This window comes from Corticium candelabrum, chromosome 3, assembly GCF_963422355.1.
Source record: "Corticium candelabrum chromosome 3, ooCorCand1.1, whole genome shotgun sequence".
Classification (NCBI taxonomy): Eukaryota; Metazoa; Porifera; class Homoscleromorpha; order Homosclerophorida; family Plakinidae; genus Corticium; species Corticium candelabrum.
The window spans coordinates 3403163-3421732 of NC_085087.1; the positions used below are offsets into that span (position 1 = coordinate 3403163).

The window sequence follows — 18570 nt, forward strand, 5'->3', positions numbered from 1 at the left end:
GACACAGTCGTTTCGTATTAAGGCTACTGCATGCTACTGAACAATGCATGCCACTGCAGTTTACAGCTACCGACCGGATTTTGAAACGCGTGTCTTTTGCCGACAACATAAATGACTACATGGTCAGTCTTTTCTTCCAACGCAGCGATTGGTCGGTCGCACATTAGCATAATGACGGCACCAATGTGTGCTGTCTGATCCCAACGCGTCAGACGACTTTCTCGTTGCTTGTCTTTCTGTACGTCTCAGTGATGATGTAATCATGCATGCCCGAGAGCGAGCTGATATATGCCAGTCCAAAGTTTGTTGATTGTCATTCAGAGAAGTGAAACGTCTACACAGTTTATCCCGCTACGCAAATAGCGCACGCGTATGCGTACAGTACCAACGCATATTGGCAATTAACGCAGTGGCGTTGCTGCATGTTTTTCCAAAACTGGGCGGGAGCGCCGCTGTTAAAGGTGTTAAGACTTGTAAAACCTTTTCAATTGTCTAGAAGGCCACATTTGCTAACAATTTAGGGGGCAAAGGCTTTGGTCTTTCTTGAACATCACCTCTGCACAACATTACCAATCGACCACCCCAGGGAGAATATGGCAGAGTCAATAGAAAGATGAAGTCAACAACTGTATAACTGACAGTATGGCATATTTGCCAACATTGTAAAGATCAGTTCCATTTAACTACAAGCATCACTGACATTGTCTCAAAAAACGTTTCAAAAATGGTACCAACTTCTTGTCTATGGGAATCAGGTATATGTTTGTATAGCTATAAGAAATTTGTGGTCTGCATAACACATGCAGGTATACTGGGTTTTTTACCATGGATGGATGCTGTGGAGAAAACTGGCTCATAAAACAACGTTTAGGTTAGGAAAAATATTTTTCATAAAGTCTACAGTTTTATTAATTAAAAGTAAGTAGACTTTCCATCACATTGCCTATCAGTATGTGAGCAATCTGTTTGTGTCAAATCGTGAAAATCTTGTAAGCTAAGTATAGCATGCACATGCGCATGCCCAAAGGTATGAGAGAAGTAATGGCCTTAATTATGCTCTTCTCGTGCGACCAATTTCAATAAGGTAGGTCGACACCTACTTTGCTGTTAAATGAATAATAATCAGTCCAAATGCAAAACAATAATCGTACAAATTTCTGAATCAGTTTTGACAGTAGTGTGTATCAGTATGTCACACTTGTTAACATTCAATATAAGAGTCACCACAGAGTTAGATACCAATGTGATAGCTGATGAGATACACTAACAGCAGAGTCTTCATCGGCCAATGACCTAACAGGAAGGTGATGTCTGTAGGAGTACTTATCAAATATGATAATTAAGAAGGCTACATGTATATTTCATTGCATCATGTATATTTCACTAAAACGTGAATGACTATTAAATGTATTCCATTTGGCTGTAATAAAGAGAGTATGTCATATTGTATTATTAATATTGACTCACTTGTTGAATAATTATTTACTGTTCATATTTGTTCACGTCAATGGACGTGCTGGTGCTCAGATGCGGCTCCACTGTCTCGTGACCACTAGTTGTATTGCAAGCAGTCGGTATATCTTTGGGTACCGGTTCTGGTACGTACTGCCCTACGTGTAGAGAGACAAACTAGAGACAATCAAACCACACACAAAAGAGTAGGAACCCACTTCTTCGTCTTAACACAATGACAGTCACTGTCACTGCTATTACCACCAGGATAAGAGTGGCGGTGCCGATCACAACATATAACCAAAATGGGAGACCTGAAATAACAGAAATATAAGAGTGATAACAAAGTTGCCTCAAATTTTATACCACTGCTAGATATACTTCCATCAACTTCTTTGTTGTTATGAAAATTGTTTCCATAATTTAATCCTAAAATATTACGATGTATTTATTTCATTATAAACAAGGAGTTGAACATATGAGCGCAACCTGAATCTGTGTTGATAAAAACGATTGCCGATTCTATGAGTACAAACCACATGCATCAGAGTGTAACATCGAGAATATGTGCATGAGGTTTACCAATTGTAGGTGTAGTTGCAGGCATTTTGATAGTACGGGGATGTGTAGATGCAGTCGTAGTATCCATGTCTTCATCGACGGTTGAGGCATCAGTGGTATCCAACTACAACACAATGTAGTGATGATACATTTGTCATACTTTGACTGTATGGTCATTGTGCATACATCCGAGACATTGAAGACGACGACAGGAGCGATGGAATCTATTCGCAATAAGACGGAGAAATTGTTATAATTTGATCATGAGATCATGATCGGAGTGAGAGAACCTGTTGTCGGGGTACGAGTCAATACAGTCTCGCGGCCTTTCGATCTCCTAATGCTATCTATACTCGTCTCTGGACAATATGTTATCTGAGATCAGCGATACTACAGCATTCGCATTTACTGTTTGGCTCACCGTGTGTATGGTGATAAATTCCAACTGTTCCACTTTCGTTGGGCTTCTCTGTATGAGCTAATGGCCTGTGGTTGACGGTTCCATCTGAGTATGCACATAAAGAACAGATATCAGTTGGCATGTTTGGTCGTATTAGCTAGTTGCATAGTAGAATAATTGAGTATTATGTGTATTGAAATTTATACACGACTTTACCCGAGGGTTGTGCAGCTGCACTAGGTTGATTGTTTGGATTTGGGGTGAGATCTAAGAAATTCAAAGAAAGGTCTTAATGCTGTTTGTGTTTGTGTTTGGTGTGTGTGTGTGTGTGTGTGTGTGTGTGTGTGTGTGTGTGTGTGTGTGTGTGTGTGCATGCATGTGTGTGTGTGTGTGTGTGTGTGCATGCATGTGTGTGTGTGTGTGTGTGTGTGTGTGTGTGTGTGTGTGTGTGTGTGTGTGTGTGTGTGTGTGTGTGTGTGCATGCATGCATGTGTGTGTGTGTGTGTGTGTGTGTGTGTGTGTGTGTGTGTGTGTGTGTGTGCATGCATGTGTGTGTGTGTGTGTGTGTGTGTGTGTGTGTGCATGCATGTGTGTGTGTGTGTGTGTGTGTGTGTGTGTGTGTGTGTGTGTGTGTGTGTGTGTGTGTGTGTGTGTGTGTGTGTGTTTATTGTATTGTATTGTATTATCAGACCCCACTATACCTTCTGTCACTCTCTGAGATGATTTTGTTCTTGCTTGTGAAGCCATGACGGTCGTCCTCCTCTCTATTTCAATAAACCTATTCCTCATTGATTATTTATCAACGATAGAAAGCAACATACCAATCGATTCAGTGCTTGGTGTCTCTTTGGAACCGGGTGATTTGCTGACAGGTGATGTGGTGGCTGTTGGGCCAATGACCTCATGCAAGTCACTCTTAATGGTCGACCCTTGTGTCTCATCTATACCAAACGTAGAGTTAGTGTATTATCTATCACTTTGTTATCTTAATTACATGTATGCAGCTGATTAGAGTAATGCAGTAAAACCATGGCGATGGCTAATAACAGTGTGTGTGGCCCAAAAATAGAAATCAGATGTGAGGTCATCACCAGGGTAGATCTGATGCACTATATGGTGTTTTTCTAATGATTATATAATTACTGCTAATGCGTGATTGGTTGGGGATGGACACCTATTGGAAACCTATATACTGTTTACCTACATACACCCTGTAGAAAGGTCACTAAAAGTAAGTAAAATGCAGTTGACAGTGGCAATGACTCATCCGAATAGTTCCATTACTTTTTTAGATGCAAAATTAATTTACACTTATTGCATTGTCTGCTAAATGTTTCTTAAGGCTAGACCAACTAAATTTTTTGATGCTCAGATATTGGGACATGAAACCTGGACCGAACAATTAAAATAAAAAGTATGATCATGTGACATTTTGAGTATGTGCAATTTTCATTGTACTGCATACAAATGTGAGATTTTATAAATGGAGACTAAAACAAAAGATGCTGATACTGAAAGTAACTGAAACAGTTGCTGGACCACATGCACCAGTACACACTTGCATACTACCAGGTATCATTGTGCATGCACACATCAAATTTTAATTTTAATTTGGTCAAATTCAAAACTGATCTGAGCAAGAATTTTGATTGTTCCGGCCTTACCATTTTTGATGGTTGTTGAGGGTTGAACAGTTACCACAGGTGGATCTCCAAAGAATATTTGGTTGTCATCACCTGTATTCAAGGAACAGTTAGATTGGTGTCTAGCTAAATCAGGGAGGAAAGACATACATGGATATGGTATTTGTATTGTAAGTCCCAGGACCAATGATGAGGATCCGAAACAGTTGGTAGCCACGACCACCAACTTGCCGCCGTCGCCTCTTCCAACAGGACTGACGTGTAAACATCCATTCGAGAAATTGTATCTTTTGGTATGCATTTGCTTCGGTTCGAGAGTTTCCACTGTGGACTGGTATAACAGAATCTCAGGGTTGGGAATTCCCGACACAGAAATACAGATAGGAGGAGGCGACTCTCCTTCAGTAACATTCATTTTACGGAATGAATTGTGAGAAACAAGAGTGATATGAGGAGAACCTTTTTTACAGTAAACAATTGTCATCAGCCCTGACAAATAGAAGAAGAGAAGTATTCATACCTCCTATAATCAGACGTACCCACCCACTGTAGGAATAAGTGATATCTCCCTCGATTTCCCTATATCTTAATTCCGTTCCGTTCAGTTTTTTATGGAGTGACTTGAGTGTTATAAAACCTCTGTCATTAGCAAAGTTGACTCGGCGGCTGCTCAACTCATGAGCCAGTTGTCTGGTGGTGAGCGTTGCCCAGCCTTTTCTTCCTACCCAGATGACTGTTGTCCTCGATCTTCCATTCTTTTTTTCTTTGGCTTTCAGGGTGAGATCTTCGTCTTCTAGGGCGTAGACTATAATGCTCTCTGTTCCTACCCAAGTGTCTCCACAATTATGCCTCTTGTTGTTATGACCCCACAGAATAACTATTACCAGAATGATTCATTAGTAAGCAAATTAGAAGTGGATGACACTTGGTGCACAACTAATTGCCCACCTTCACTGTGTTCATCTTTGGGCGATGACACAATCTGATAGCCTGTATTATGTAGATAATTAGTAGGAGTCACAATTATTTATAATCTTTTTATTCTTGATCTTACACAGTAAAGGTTGTACTTCGATTGTGAAGGACGTTGTTTCTTTCCCAATGCAGTTCTCAGCAGACACAATATATTGTCCGGAGTCGTCTCTTCTCAGATTACTGATTTCAAAGCAGCCCTGCCTGGACGATGGCTTGAAACGATTGCTATAACTCACAGTCTCATCTGAAGTTGAATTCTTGAAAATGTGTACACCAGGTGTAGGAATTCCAGTGACATTCGGACAAATTTGAATATCCTTTCCCGCCAGCACCTGGAAATGTTTCCGAATATAGTGATGTCGGACTCTGGGTGGTTCTACATGAATCAATTAGTTAACTAGAGTAAATTAGAACTAGTACAGCTTGCAGGAATGTGAATAATAAATGCACCTGCAATGGCAAGTACCATCCAAGGACTCAGATAACGTGTTTCGTCGTTTGGCGATTTTAGAGAAAATTTATAAACAGTGCCATTCATCAATTTGTCGACCGACTTCACGACAAGGCGTCCGTTGACGCTCTTTGACCGCCCTCCACGTAGGCGCCTGGCCAGCTCACTCTGTTTGATATTCGCCGTTCCTTTCATTGCCATCCACTGCACAAAACTGTCGCCCTTGCCAGCGACTTCAAGAACCAAGTCCGAGCCTGCTTTCTCATAGACAACAAAGGATGAGCTGTTGGACACTGGAGCACAAAAACCGACCATTTCAAGTCAGAGTTCAGTCAATTGTCATAAAGTTCAAGGAAACGTAGGAGGCTTTACCACATGGATGCTCGACGTGTTGAGCGAATGAGACGGCTAGAGGAGCGAGTAGATAGAGCGTTAGAGAGTTCATGGCCTAACGACTGTACGGAAGCCTTGAAGCCACTTGCTTTCAATGCAGTCCTACTTCCATATGCAAGTAGCATTGCCGTTGCGTCGATATGGGCTGTTTCCGTGCGTTCCCCTAATTGCTGTAGCCTCGCAACTGCGCATCCAGTGCATGCTTATTCAATGCAGGACGCGACCTCATCCGGACGACGCACCAATTAACCTCGAGTACGAAATTATCCAGAAATCTGAATTGCTATACTGTAAGATATTTTTCTACTAAACGATAAACAGGGACTTTGTATCCGGTAGGTTTAGCAAGTTTACTACAAATTATGTGTGTCTTTAGTTATCTAATACCTTGAGGTGTGCATTTAATTGGCAAGTATAGTGCGCACACTTCTATATGACATATATGATATTACCGCAGTCTTAATTGATTCCTGTGACGGCAATGTCAACAAAGGCTTGCACTCTGGCTATTGTAACAAATTAGTGTCTTCCCTAGTTTTTCCTACTGACAATGACGTGATACATTGATGGGGCAGGATGCGGCATGCATTGGTGGAGATGATGCTTTGCGTATAGGAGAGTATCGTTACTTGGGTATACTATTTTCTGGGATTCTATAGGGTCTCTCATTGTTTACGTTTTCGTATTGTTGACGTTTATGGTGTAGGACTCAACCACGCGTGCATATAAAAATATATTGAAGTGCCTGAAGCAAAACCACACTGAAGCCTGGGGAATACAGTGTACACGTGTTATTATGTTGAGTGCGGTAATAAAGAATAGAATTACGTACAACGGCGCGTTTTAACCAAACAAGCCGCAGCAGTTTCAGGCGATTAAGTAGATAACTGATTGGAGAGTCTACAGGCCAGTGGCGTATATCTGGGCGTGGGCACACTGGTCACGTGCACCTTTCGGTGTAAATCTTAGTATTTTCTTTGTCAAGAATTCCAATACAAGTCACTAGCAGCAGTGGAAAACTTGTCTATCGCTCTGGGTAACTCTTGCTTTGTGACGTGTTTGTAGTAAATATCTATGCATCATTACGTCATGTTTGGGATGACGTCATAGTAGTTCTGAGTGGCTTATACTCCGTTTTAGTTAAGCCTGGCGTAGCTTTTGGAGGCACAGGCCACCCCAATATTTATCTGATGATTTTTTGTCTGTTATGCATTTGTCTTCTCGACTGGAATCCGCACACCAAGGGATTCCTAATCACGCGTGCTAGGACACCAAAGCTTTTTCCTAAGCTTAGTGATTCCTAAAGTTCTCTGTCAGGCCAGACCACACTATAAATTGGGTCTTAGCTTCCTGTTATTGAGCGACACCACATACACAAGATACAAAAAGTGTATGAATATCTTTTAGTAGGAATGACGACACGAAACAGCACAAAAAGCAAATTAAAAGTGTGGATGGATCAATACTGTCCCAAATGGAGGGTGCATGCCATGACTAACTCACACTGTGTTGCAATTTTCTGCGATGGTTAGTTAGTCATGACATCCTCAGTTTGATAGTACTGAACCATTCACATTGTTTGTTTACGTATTGCTGCTAGATGCAGACAGAGGAGAAACGGTAGCATCACAGGAGAAATGTAGAAAGTTTCGTGGAGCAGTCAACTCTGTTGTGGCTTGACTTGGCGGACCAGGAGCCTGCGGAAGTGACAAAATCTGGATGAAAATAGTGGATACTCAATTATATCCAATATTAGCTTTTGTCACTTTCGAGACGTTGAGAAATTGGTGGCATGAACAATAATAAATATGGCGTATTGAAATGGCATTCATAGAGGTGTGGGAATGAGATATCAAGACTCTCTCAGTGACAGATTTCCAGGATGGTTTCGAGCAGAGGAAATGCGCAAATCAAATGACAGCATTTTGAAGAGGCCGGGCAGCAAGGTGGACAAGCAAACTAACTAAGGGCATGGTATGGCACGAATATAGAGTGTAGGATAGGTTGTTGTGTTTGTATGTCATATAGTTTTACGTAGGGTGTGTATATGTGTGTGCTTGTGTATGAGCCCAGAGAGGGATCTGTGTCATGTGCTACAACAATACATTTATTCATTCATTCGTAATGTTTTTGTATCTTGGTCATTCATGTTTTGCATGAAGAATGTCACATGAATTAACAGGACCCCAAAGAAGACCACCCTTTGGCTGATAGGAATTTCTATGAAAATAATTAGGTATGTATCTATCTAATGAATCATACACATGGATTGTAATGACTGATTTGAATGTCATTAGAACTGTCTGACAGGCTACTGCAGCCTGGAACTCTAGCTTGACTGTTTGTTTGACAGAACGTGAGTGTTGAAATACACTGGAAAATTTAGGGGTATCGGTGCAATACAAATTTTATTCTCAAAGATAGGAAAAGGCAACGCTTTACATCTGTAGCTGTTGCAGTAAACAATACTCAAGAACTTCTGAACGCAACTGCAACGTACTACAACTACCAACGCGATCCAGACAAACGATTGAACTGAACTGAACTGAAATATTGCTGAAGAAGACACAAGAAAATCAACTCAACTCGATTTCTAACGGAAAAGACAGCCGACTACTGCTCACACACAGAAGTATGGTCTCCACACACTTCCGAATAGTCTCGCGTAGCCAGACCCTTCCCGGTCTGTACGCGAGACTAACTGCCTAACTTGTGGTACCGCACTTGGTAGTCGATAAGGGACGGTGTGCTATGCCGATAAATCTAAGTACGTAAGCCGGTATATGTTACCCTAAGGAAGTCCAACTATCGGTACATCTTTTGAGAGCATATGCAGTGCGCTTTCGTCAGTTGCATTCATTTTTATGTCTAGCGCTCTAGCGTCCTGGACAATTTGTAGCGCATTGTATTATAGATACCGCAGCAGAGAGAAGTCGCGTCTGCTCTGTGTCTTGTCGCAGCATCCTTAGACAACTCCTCGCATGTCTCATCGTAAACATTTTGTGGATCGCCGAGAACAACAAAAGCGACTGTGAGTGTCAGCAGACTCGACTGCGAGTGCCATGGCCATGCAGATACCGGAGCACGCGTAACGCCGCTTCCAAAATGGCAGAGGACGCACCGCAACGCTCACACAAAATCGTGATAGCCATATTTTCAAAAATCAAAAAGCTTCTGCCGAGGATACTTTGCAGCAAAGAAACGTATCCGTTCAGTCGTACTGTACCCCGTACGCCGTCACACATACGGGAACGATGATTGTAATCCGGGTAAATTTGTGTAGACATTTCTCGTCTTGAAGTCAGCTGTCAAAGCCGTACAGTACAGGGAGGGAAGCGGTATACACCATCATATTGATTCCGACCGTGACAGACGACGTACGTACTAGTCAGAGGAATGATGGGATTTCTTCAGGGGCAGTGACGCTGTTTAGAGGTGACTTCTTGCTATTAGACCATCTAATTGTGGTTTGCGAGATGTTACCAAGTTATTTACTTTCTTGTACACTGATCATATATGTCAGAAGAGAACGAACTCATCCATTCAGATTTGAACGAGTTGGACCCGGCCAAGTCATTGTATTGCACAGTAAGCTGTTACTGAAGTGGAAAGGGGCGTTTTATTGGTTGTAGTAGATGTATGCCAAGTGTTTAAGTTTTTGAGTTTATTGAGGAGTTAATTGATTTATAAAATCTTTTCAAGGTACAGTGTACTTTCATTTGGATGTTGCCCGGTCTTAACTTGTTCTGTTGATTTTCTTCTGTAAAGTTATTAATTTATTAACTCAACAATGGTTCAGAATATATATATATATATATATATATATATATATATATATATATATATATATGTATATATATGTATATATTATTTTTTATTTTGTTATTGCATTTATGCTGTTGTGATGTTCTTGTAATTCTAATGTGTGTGTGTGTGTGTGTGTGTGTGTGTGTGTGTGTGTGTGTGTGTGTGTGTGTGTAGTGAATGCCAATTTAATTTTATTAATTTAATGTCTTATCGCACTTGCTGTACTAATTTATGTCAAGAAGTTGCTGTTTTTTTTATTGGAATTATTTTGCTGCATGTTCTTAAAACAATTAATTGGCTTTGTATCTCTTGATATATTTTAATTGTTTTTATATCTTTTGGTATTATATTTTTAGTTCGACAATATTTGGGGCTAATTATGTTATCACCAATTGATCCTGAGCATGTATTGTTTTTGGTAGTTCGCTGATTTGGAGACAATGTTGACTGTAGGGCTGATCTGAGTTTGTTTGGTGGTGGAAGCCGGATGATATTGCCAAAGGAAATATGGTCAGCTGCTATGGGTCTAGACCGTCAGGTTGCAATTTAATAAGGCCTTGGGCCATAGGTTTGCTATCCCAGAGGCATTGTTACCAACTGCAAGACATGTTTACAGCAACAAATTTTAAGCTAATCTATTTTGGAATTGAGAGAATTTGATTAGATGAATTTTGATTAGATTATTATACTTCAAGTTTATTAGACGATGCAAGATTAGTTGTATTTCTTAGATATCACATATTTGCACATAATGCATTAGTGGCTAATTTGAGGCTTTGGCTTGTCTGCATCAACATCTTGTCGGCCATACATGTCAGCCCTTATTTGATTTGGTAGGCCCTGCTATAACAATTTCTCTAAATTACGTATTATTGAGTTTGATGAGACTGATGCCCAGATGTGACGAGTGCAACTCGCTGCGAAATCTCATCGGTGGCGACATCTCATCGGTGGCGATGTGTGCACATGCCTTAACATGTTTTCGAACGCTATAGGTTTGGGCGTCTTCTGCATACAATATTATTTGGCAGATGTCACTGGGAAAGAATTGATGTACTTAGGGTAAATTGACACCTTATCGATATTGTGAGAGACTCTGTGGGTTCATTTGAAAGCAGATAATGGCAGTAGGGGTGGTCGAAGCCACTGAGTCATAGTACCAAGAATGTGCCTCAATCTCTGGAGGTTGTGACCCCAAGTCTGTGGAATTTGTCCTGTAATTTATTACAGACCCACATGTCAAGGTTGTGACATCAGAGCGTGCACATTTGATGACTTCATCATCATCTTGGCCTTCATGCTGCTGTTTACATAACAGCAATTACGAATTCTCGGTAGCAATTGCTCCCAAGATAGAATTTAGTCTTGTTGCTTTGATGTGTTTTTGATGAGTTTGAAGTATGATATTATGGCAACAACAAAATATCAAAATCAAGAAGATAACATTGGTAATGGAGAAATCTGATCATGAACATAACCAAATTAAAGAGAAAATTGATTATACATGATTAGTTGGTTCCATTTATTAGTTATCAGAAACAAGTTTTTGATATTTTAGCTCGGTAGTAAGTTGTCTATGTATCTGTTACAACAACCATGTGTGAGTAGATGTTTCTTTATGTGCTTAGCAGTTTGTATGCTTTTTACAACTGTGAGAGCTAGCTGCTGTTGTACTTTTTGGGAGGGTTTGGATGTGTGGTACAGTTTGGAGTGTGTTTGGTTTTATGCTTATGCATCAGTATAGTGTCCCAACACATTCACACTGAAAAAGCTAGTACGTTCCTTGGGTTTTCTTAGTTAATCAGAATAATGTGAGTGTATATCACTTGGTCAACACTCGCAACGTGGCATCTTGATGCACTCAGTTGAAATTCACCAAGTTCTAATAGTGTTAGTACATCTGTAGTAGTTCAAAGTAGTCAAATAATTCACTTTGTCTGCAGCTGTGAAATGGATTCCAATTTTGGATTCTGTGAGTTGTGGCTACAAAGTTTCTGTTGCAGCTGGCTTTACTAGTTTTGTCATGAGTGCAAGACAAAGTTTTTGTCTTTTTGCAAAACATAACATTTTCTAGTCTCAGATGCATGAAAACAGCACTTTGGAACAGGCTAACTAGTGGTTGTTGATTTTTACTGTATATGGGTTAATGTCTTCTGAAACTTAGGATAATGTGTGTGTGTGTGTGTGTGTGTGTGTGTGTGTGTGTGTGTGTGTGTGTGTGTGTGTGTGTAGCATTTATCAGTGTACATTGTTTCCTGACAATACATGTGGGGTGAAAGTTGTTGCATGTAAATCATGTCAGAAATATTTGGTAAATCATGCTACCAGAACCATCATACATGCAGTATCGTGCACGCCGTATAATAATAAAATGGGCCTATTGATATATTGTGCTACGGTTTAGCCTCGTACCAGACCCTCTCGCGCTGTCGTGCCCGGTTCCTGTATAACACGACAACGCCGGACATGTCGTGTTATACGGGAACCGGGCACGACGGCACGAGAGGGTCTGGTACGAGGCTACTACGGTTTAGTACCAAATTACTGTTACGTACTTTATTATTTACCACACATGTTTTAGTGCCAAGCTTACCTTTTACAATTAACGGTTTTATAGCCTCTTTAAAGGGTAACTGACATGTAAAATCCAAAAATTATGTTATTGAGATTTTTAGATAGTTCATAACACACAGAATCAGGAAAAAATTAATTTATAAGTTTTCCAAGAACTAACTGAAAATTCAATAATATATTTTTTACTTATTGTAGCACTGCTCCACTTGATTTCAGTAGAATTGATAATTGTCGTAGTGAACTCACATGCTTGCCGTACATTAGCAGTTGAGTCACGTGGACACTATTTCTAAATTGGACACTGTGTACATGTTTTATGTTCACATTTAATGTTAACACGATTTAATTTATTTCTTCGGACAAGCATGAAGCTAAGAAGAGAAGAGACTGAATGGTATAGCAATGGTATCTTTTAGATGAATGTGTAGAGTACAAGCTTGTTCCTGATGAGAACTGAACTCAAGGAATCTGTGGAAACCTGCTCTATACAGTCTTTCATTGTCTCGTCTCATAACTATTCATGAATGCCAATGAACTGTCAACTGTGTCATGTCTTCCTAATGTAATTATCATGGTAAGTTGACTGTTTGCTAGTCGTTCTACTTTACATGTGCATAAGGATGCCAACTAAAGCAAGTACAGCAGTTGGCATAATTTGTTATGCAAATATTTGTAGTTTTGCTTCTTTAGTGGTAGTTGTGTCAATACCATTTGTAGATGTAGAGTTTGTTGGTTTGTCCTTTGTCCCAAGGTGGATTGATGTCAAACTAATGTTTTGTATGTAGCCTCTACAAAGTTGATACTCATGAGTTTGGATGATAATGTCTTGGCGATGTTGTCATATACGCAGATTTTTACCATATATACAGCTTTAGTACTTCATATTTGTCTCTTAACTTATGGTTTTACAGTCCGTTTCATGTTTTGTTTTTTTCGGTTTCTGTTCTTTCAGGTTCTGTTGCTTCAGGTTTGGTTGTTATTTCAGGTTCTGTTGCTTCAGGTTTGGTCGTTATTTCAGGTTCTGTTGCTTCAGGTTTGGTCATGTCAGGACAAGTACTGGCTTGATCCGGAGGATTCGTGCTCGCTTGACAGGAAAGAGTTGTGTTTGACTGATCAGGAGGTGGTTCCTCCTTTGATGTGGGTGAGATGTCTTTTGGAACTGGTGGTGGTGGTACTTGCATCCCTGCAGAGAATACAATTATGTTTGTTACACGTTAAGAGAAACAGAGATGTTGATTGTACGGTTTCGCAGCATGATGCCTGTTACTGTGAGAGCAATTGCCAATGCTAGAATGACGACACCCATCACTACATACACCCAGCTGACTTCTAACAATGAAATGACTGTATGAGGTATGGTAGGAATGGTATTGAAGGTGTACCATTTAGTGAAGGATTGTTGTTGGTATCGTGATGGCCACCATTACCATTCACTTTGATTACAGTTGGGTGAACGGATGATGGGATTTCTGCATTTTTGGAACTTGGAAATGATTCACTTGAATCTAAACAAGAAACTTGTTGAAGTATTGTATACAACATTTGAAGGTAAATCGTGTGAAATCTATGTGTGAATTGTTGTATGCAAAAAGTAGCAAAAAATTGCATTTTAGATAATGTCAGTAATATGGTACTCTGGTACACCTAGCTTATGAAAAAATGTGTACTCACTTATCACGACTTGGCATGCTGTAGTTTCACATGCACTGAATACATTCAAGTCTTTGGTATGCTTTACCATACTAGCTACATACAGTCATTACCATACTAGCTGCATACCGTCATTACTTTCCTGTTATTTTCAAGATTAGATTTTACAACGTATGATGTGCAAGTTAGTAAAAAATTGTGTTTTTGTTTGCTCAGTTTGTGATACAGCATATGACAATTTGAATCAAAAGAATACTAGAATGCTTACCAAATAGTAGAGTAGCGAACGTTGTAGGTCTGTCTTCTGGCTGTTTCCAGCTGTTTGTGTTAGCAGGATCTGTTTGCTAGGCAAGAATGTCCTGGTCAATACAGCCAGATGGTATATCAATAATGCATACTTACTTGATCGAGTCAAAACAATTTGCAAATTTTTGTTCATAATACAAGAAATTTGCAATAATTAGTGAGGCACTACTTTCCAGAAACAAGTCATGTGAGGAACCTGTCTCAAAGTCGTTTGGTCTTGAACCTTGATGGCCACTGTCTGCGACAGTATCTGAAAGGTAATTGATAGTTGTCTATTACTGGTATTGAAATAACCTACATGACCACAATCGATTTGTGGTGTTTAAATGGTGTGCAGGAGTCTGTTGCCTGTGTTGTGGTTGTCTTATCTAATAGTACAAGTCTACACGTGTAGTGCTATACAATCTGTTGAATTAGATCTGTCACAGCAGGATCTGTTGATCTGGCTGTTCGGTAGCCTATCATTGTGGATCAACTGCAGTGTAGTGTTTTTTATGTTTGTTTGTCTGTTTGTTTGCATTTGCTGGGAGACTGTGTTTAGTAGTAGAATGTCAGACAGTGAGTCTATATCTGTATGTATCTATCATATTTGTGCAAATCTATTATTACTGTATTTGTTATATGGTAATACAACTAACCCTTTGGTCTCGTAGGTGATGTTGCTTGTGTGATAGTCACATGATCGACACCTTGACGAATCTTTTCCTTTTCGCCATTACTTTTTCCTTGCATATCGTTGATATCAGAATACAAATCTAAATCAGAGGTTAGTGTCGTTTGGTATTACTAGAGATGATATGATGCCAAAGCAGCTACCTGGGATCTTCCACACCACTGTTGGTGTAGATGTTTCCCAAGGTTTTTCTAAGCTCAAACCAAATTAAAACATTTGAAAGAAATTATAGACTTTATGACACACCTGTTTGGTTAGTTTCAATTGTTGGCATTTTTGAGTGAGAATGAATCATCGCTCTGTCTGCTCTCATATTGCCTGTATATCACAATAATGATTATATAGCTGTTACTGAGGGTATAACATATGATGGTACATGCATATGGTAGTAGTATTATGAGTTCGAGAACCAGTTGTGCTGATCCAAAACAGTCCGATGCTACGATGGCCAACTTGCCGGCATCTTCTCTCCAAACTGGTCCGATACGATAACATTCGGCTTTGAATGTGTATCTTGTCTGTCTGAGTTGTTGAGGTTGAAGAGACGCTGATGTTAAGTGATGTATGGAGATGCGAGTGTCCTGTGTTCCAGAAATGGAAATGCAGATTGCAGGAGTTACTCTTCCTTCAATGATTTTTAACTTTCTTGTCAGGTTGTGGGATGCCAATTCCATCCTAGGTGCTTCTGTAATACAAGTAACGTAAGTGATGCAGTCTGACTTTGAATTTAAGTTTTGAATAATTGAAATTACGATAATGTGTCTAGACTTACTTCCTACTATCAGTTGTGCCCAGGCACTGTAAAAGAGGGCCTTGTCACCATCTCGATAGACAGCGAATCTGTATTTTGTTCCATTCAATTTGTGATGGACACTTTTGACTGTTATTTGTCCAGTCTTGTCGTCTACATGAACTCTACGACTGTTCAACTCTTTTGTCAGTTGGATCTGAGTCAGTCTAGACGAGCCAGGAGTTCCAAGCCATCGAATCGTTGTACCAGACTCTGTATTGTCAGCCGTCATTGTGACATCTTGTCCTTGCAGAGCGTAAACAGTGGTAGCCTTTCTTCTGATCTTGTTGTCGCCACAGTTCTTGTGTCTGCCTTGTTCCCAAAAAATAACTAAAATAAACACACAGTGCTTCCAGGCTTACACTTAGTTACTCTCATCACTAATGAATCGGTTTACGTTTGTCGTTGTCTTCGGGCAGGGAAACGTGTTCGTAGCCTGCGGGAAAGACGAGTTGCTTATTTAGGACAATTAATGACGAATATAGCATCAGCCATACATGTTTGTGGTAACACTTGAATGGTGATAGACACAGTAGACTTCCCTGCACAGTTTTCTGCAAAAATGGTGTAGTGTCCGGAGTCCATTTTGGTCAAGTTGCCGATTTCGAAGCAGTCTTGTTTTGAAGTTCGTTTGAAGCGATGTAAGAGATGTACACTACTATTGTTTTTCAAAATTTCGACTCTCGGTTGCGGAATGCCTGTAGCTTTGACACATAGTTGGAAGGTATCGCCTCTAGTCACCTCTACGGGCTTGTATCCTCGTTGCGGATGTATTACTCGTGGGGTTTCTACAGGAATGAATAAACATGCTGAATGTGTAGATGCACGGGTGGCATGCAAGATGATATATAGTCGCACCTGCAATGACTAAGACCAACCATGCGCTTGCGAAGTGTGTCCTACCGTTAGAGTGCTGGAGTACGTACCGGTACCGGGTTCCATTCATCGTCCGGTCAACTGACTTAATGGTGAGTTGACCGGACACACTTCTTGCTCTGCTGCCACGAAAGCGTCGAGTGAGCTCTTGTAGTGATATGCTTGCTGAACCTTTCATGGCCATCCATTGTACCGAACTGTTTCCTCTTCCGGTCACTCGCAGCACGAGGTCCGAGCCGTTCTTCTCGTAGACGGTAGTGGGGGATGAGTGTAATATGTGGGCAGCTCCAATAGATCCTAAAACGGAATTACGAGTTACAGTGAGTGCTACATGTGTGTAGTTAGGACCGTACCGCATCTTTGCTCGACCTGCTGTCCGAATGACGGAGGAAGTTGAGTCGAGAACGCAAGCAACAGCGTCAGCACCAGTGTTTGTTCCGAAAAGCGCTTCATGACCTCGGGAGAAGGGCTAAACAGCGTCTGGCCTATCTCTACTGCGTCTCTCTAATCACGACGACTATTATACGGTTTCTAGTGTTGGTTCAGTTGATTACTATCGGATTTGTCGGTGTGGTCAAGCACCATAATTATTTAATATGGATTTCATTTACATTTACCGGCAACGGTCATAGTTGTTACACAAGCCTGTTGCTATTACCGTACAGCCTGTCTATCCAATGTGCAGTATGGCGAATACAAAGGATGGGCAGTAAGTCTGGTTCGTCTTCGGGCTTCACGTCGACGGTTATAGTGAACATTTTAGTAGACTCTAAGGGCGCTAGAGAGAGAATAGATGTAACAATGGTCTGATTTGTGTATACATATGGTGATTAATTAACTGGATTCCTTTCATCGCTTTTTAGTGTAATTACATGTTAATAATGCCGTTATCCACGCAACCAATGACTCGACGACGTCGACATTGCGACTTTGATTACACATGTATATATATTCACACATTTTTGTAAGAGCTCGTCAGTTAGCAACTACTTCTGTTCAATTTGAACAGAAGCGATTCCGAAATGTTCAGACGCCCGTACGTGCCATAGAGATCAACATGCTCTTAGACTAGCTTAATTAATAAGTTAGAAAAGGGAAGCAATGTGGGAGGGAGGCCTGATAAATCGTGTGAAAAATACAGACTCAAAGCTTCCTAGATGTGTCCAACACGCTAGGTTGGTCGGATTATGGTTGAGCCTCAAGCAGTGGGTTTGCTTAGCAGTGTCTTGGGTGGCCCATGCACCACCTTAGTAGGCGTGGCTTTCTGGAACCAATGACAAAGTCTTAATTAGGTCTCTACCCTATAGCAGCTGTCTGATATTTACTATTTTGAGTAGGATTTATTACTTGTGAATCTATGGAAGAAAGCTACTAACGAGGAATCTTAATTAGTCGGACACATCCTGATCCATGCAGCTGAGAAGTAGCTGATTAGTTAACTAAAAGCAGTAACTGTGCCTGACAGCACTAATGGGGACTGACTTGAAAAAAGGTTATGATAACTGTTGTGTTGCCTGTCACCATAGCTACCTACTCTCGTATGTGTCTGTGCGCGCGTGCGTGCGTGTGTTCAGGTGTGGGCGCGGTGTTGGCTCTCACAAGCATGTGTGTGCGCAGGTGGTCTAAAACGGATGACAATAAAATGCCATGCCCACCCCACTTGTTGTCATTTCTATGATGCTTTTACCTTCTACAATTCAATCGCTTTGAAGAAAAATAAATTGCAGAAAATATAGACTTGAAATTAAACTGATAGCCTGAACAGACAGCATTTGTTGCGTATAGAATTGCAGAGATTTACAGTCTGTCGCGCATGTCTGATAGTTAGTCTATATCTGGTGGTAGTATACGTGACTTAACAATAACAGAATCAGTGCTGTGTCTTTATATGTCACTATATATTGTAGGATGCAGAAGCACATGAAGTTAACTCTAGCAGCAGTAAGTGCATGGTTAAGAACACAATCACAGATGTGCATACTGTTATAGCAGGATAGTGAGAGGGAAAACCTGCTGTGT

The 18570-nt window shown here is 40.5% G+C and overlaps 2 protein-coding genes and 1 long non-coding RNA gene across 7 annotated transcripts; 1 reads left to right on the forward strand and 2 right to left on the reverse strand.

Annotated features, from left to right (window-relative positions):
* Positions 1-1094: 1094 nt before the first annotated feature.
* On the reverse strand, positions 1095-6023 carry LOC134177132 (uncharacterized). Of its 3 annotated transcripts, XM_062643867.1 has the most exons (19): positions 5855-6023; positions 5482-5775; positions 5111-5407; positions 5005-5046; positions 4577-4933; positions 4207-4515; positions 4078-4149; positions 3235-3354; positions 3115-3177; positions 2630-2680; positions 2435-2518; positions 2304-2372; positions 2200-2237; positions 2035-2137; positions 1942-1974; positions 1819-1881; positions 1671-1766; positions 1468-1610; positions 1095-1293 (listed from the first exon to the last, which is right to left on the reverse strand). In XM_062643867.1, exons 1-18 carry the CDS (start codon positions 5925-5927, stop codon positions 1483-1485), a joined length of 2292 nt encoding a protein of 763 aa, XP_062499851.1. In that variant the 5' UTR covers positions 5928-6023; the 3' UTR covers positions 1095-1293; positions 1468-1482. The 3 variants fall into 3 exon arrangements, with proteins under 3 accessions (XP_062499851.1, XP_062499852.1, XP_062499850.1); XM_062643868.1 differs by lacking the exon at positions 1095-1293 and having other exon boundaries at positions 1354-1610; positions 1834-1881; XM_062643866.1 differs by lacking the exon at positions 1095-1293 and having other exon boundaries at positions 1354-1610.
* Positions 6024-9160: 3137 nt separating this feature from the next.
* Positions 9161-13557, forward strand: LOC134176791 (uncharacterized). Of its 2 annotated transcripts, none has more exons than XR_009969358.1 (4): positions 9161-9310; positions 9399-9463; positions 12673-12830; positions 13290-13557. It is a non-coding gene; the product is annotated as an uncharacterized LOC134176791 (long non-coding RNA). The 2 variants fall into 2 exon arrangements; XR_009969359.1 differs by lacking the exon at positions 13290-13557 and adding an exon at positions 13209-13227.
* LOC134176788 (proteoglycan 4-like) lies at positions 12981-14233 on the reverse strand. Of its 2 annotated transcripts, none has more exons than XM_062643449.1 (3): positions 14175-14233; positions 13499-13761; positions 12981-13439 (listed from the first exon to the last, which is right to left on the reverse strand). In XM_062643449.1, the coding sequence occupies exons 2-3, from the start codon at positions 13560-13562 to the stop codon at positions 13174-13176; spliced, it is 330 nt and encodes a 109-aa protein (XP_062499433.1). In that variant the 5' UTR covers positions 13563-13761; positions 14175-14233; the 3' UTR covers positions 12981-13173. The 2 variants fall into 2 exon arrangements, with proteins under 2 accessions (XP_062499433.1, XP_062499432.1); XM_062643448.1 differs by having other exon boundaries at positions 13499-13585; positions 13639-14187.
* Positions 14234-18570: the final 4337 nt, after the last annotated feature.

Excerpts from the sequence above, each read along its gene's own strand:
- LOC134177132 (XM_062643867.1), bottom strand. The coding sequence starts at position 5,927 with ATGAACTCTCTAACGCTCTATCTACTCGCTCCTCTAGCCGTCTCATTC. Across the intron at positions 4,934-5,004 it reads CAAAGATGAACACAGTGAAG|TTATTCTGTGGGGTCATAAC; the intron begins GTGGGCAATTAG and ends TTCTGGTAATAG. Across the intron at positions 1,767-1,818 it reads TGGAAGTATATCTAGCAGTG|GTCTCCCATTTTGGTTATAT; the intron begins GTATAAAATTTG and ends CTGTTATTTCAG.
- LOC134176788 (XM_062643448.1), bottom strand. The coding sequence starts at position 13,864 with ATGCAATTTTTTGCTACTTTTTGCATACAACAATTCACACATAGATTT. Across the intron at positions 13,586-13,638 it reads CAACAATCCTTCACTAAATG|AAGTCAGCTGGGTGTATGTA; the intron begins GTACACCTTCAA and ends TTTCATTGTTAG. Across the intron at positions 13,440-13,498 it reads AGGCATCATGCTGCGAAACC|GGATGCAAGTACCACCACCA; the intron begins GTACAATCAACA and ends TATTCTCTGCAG.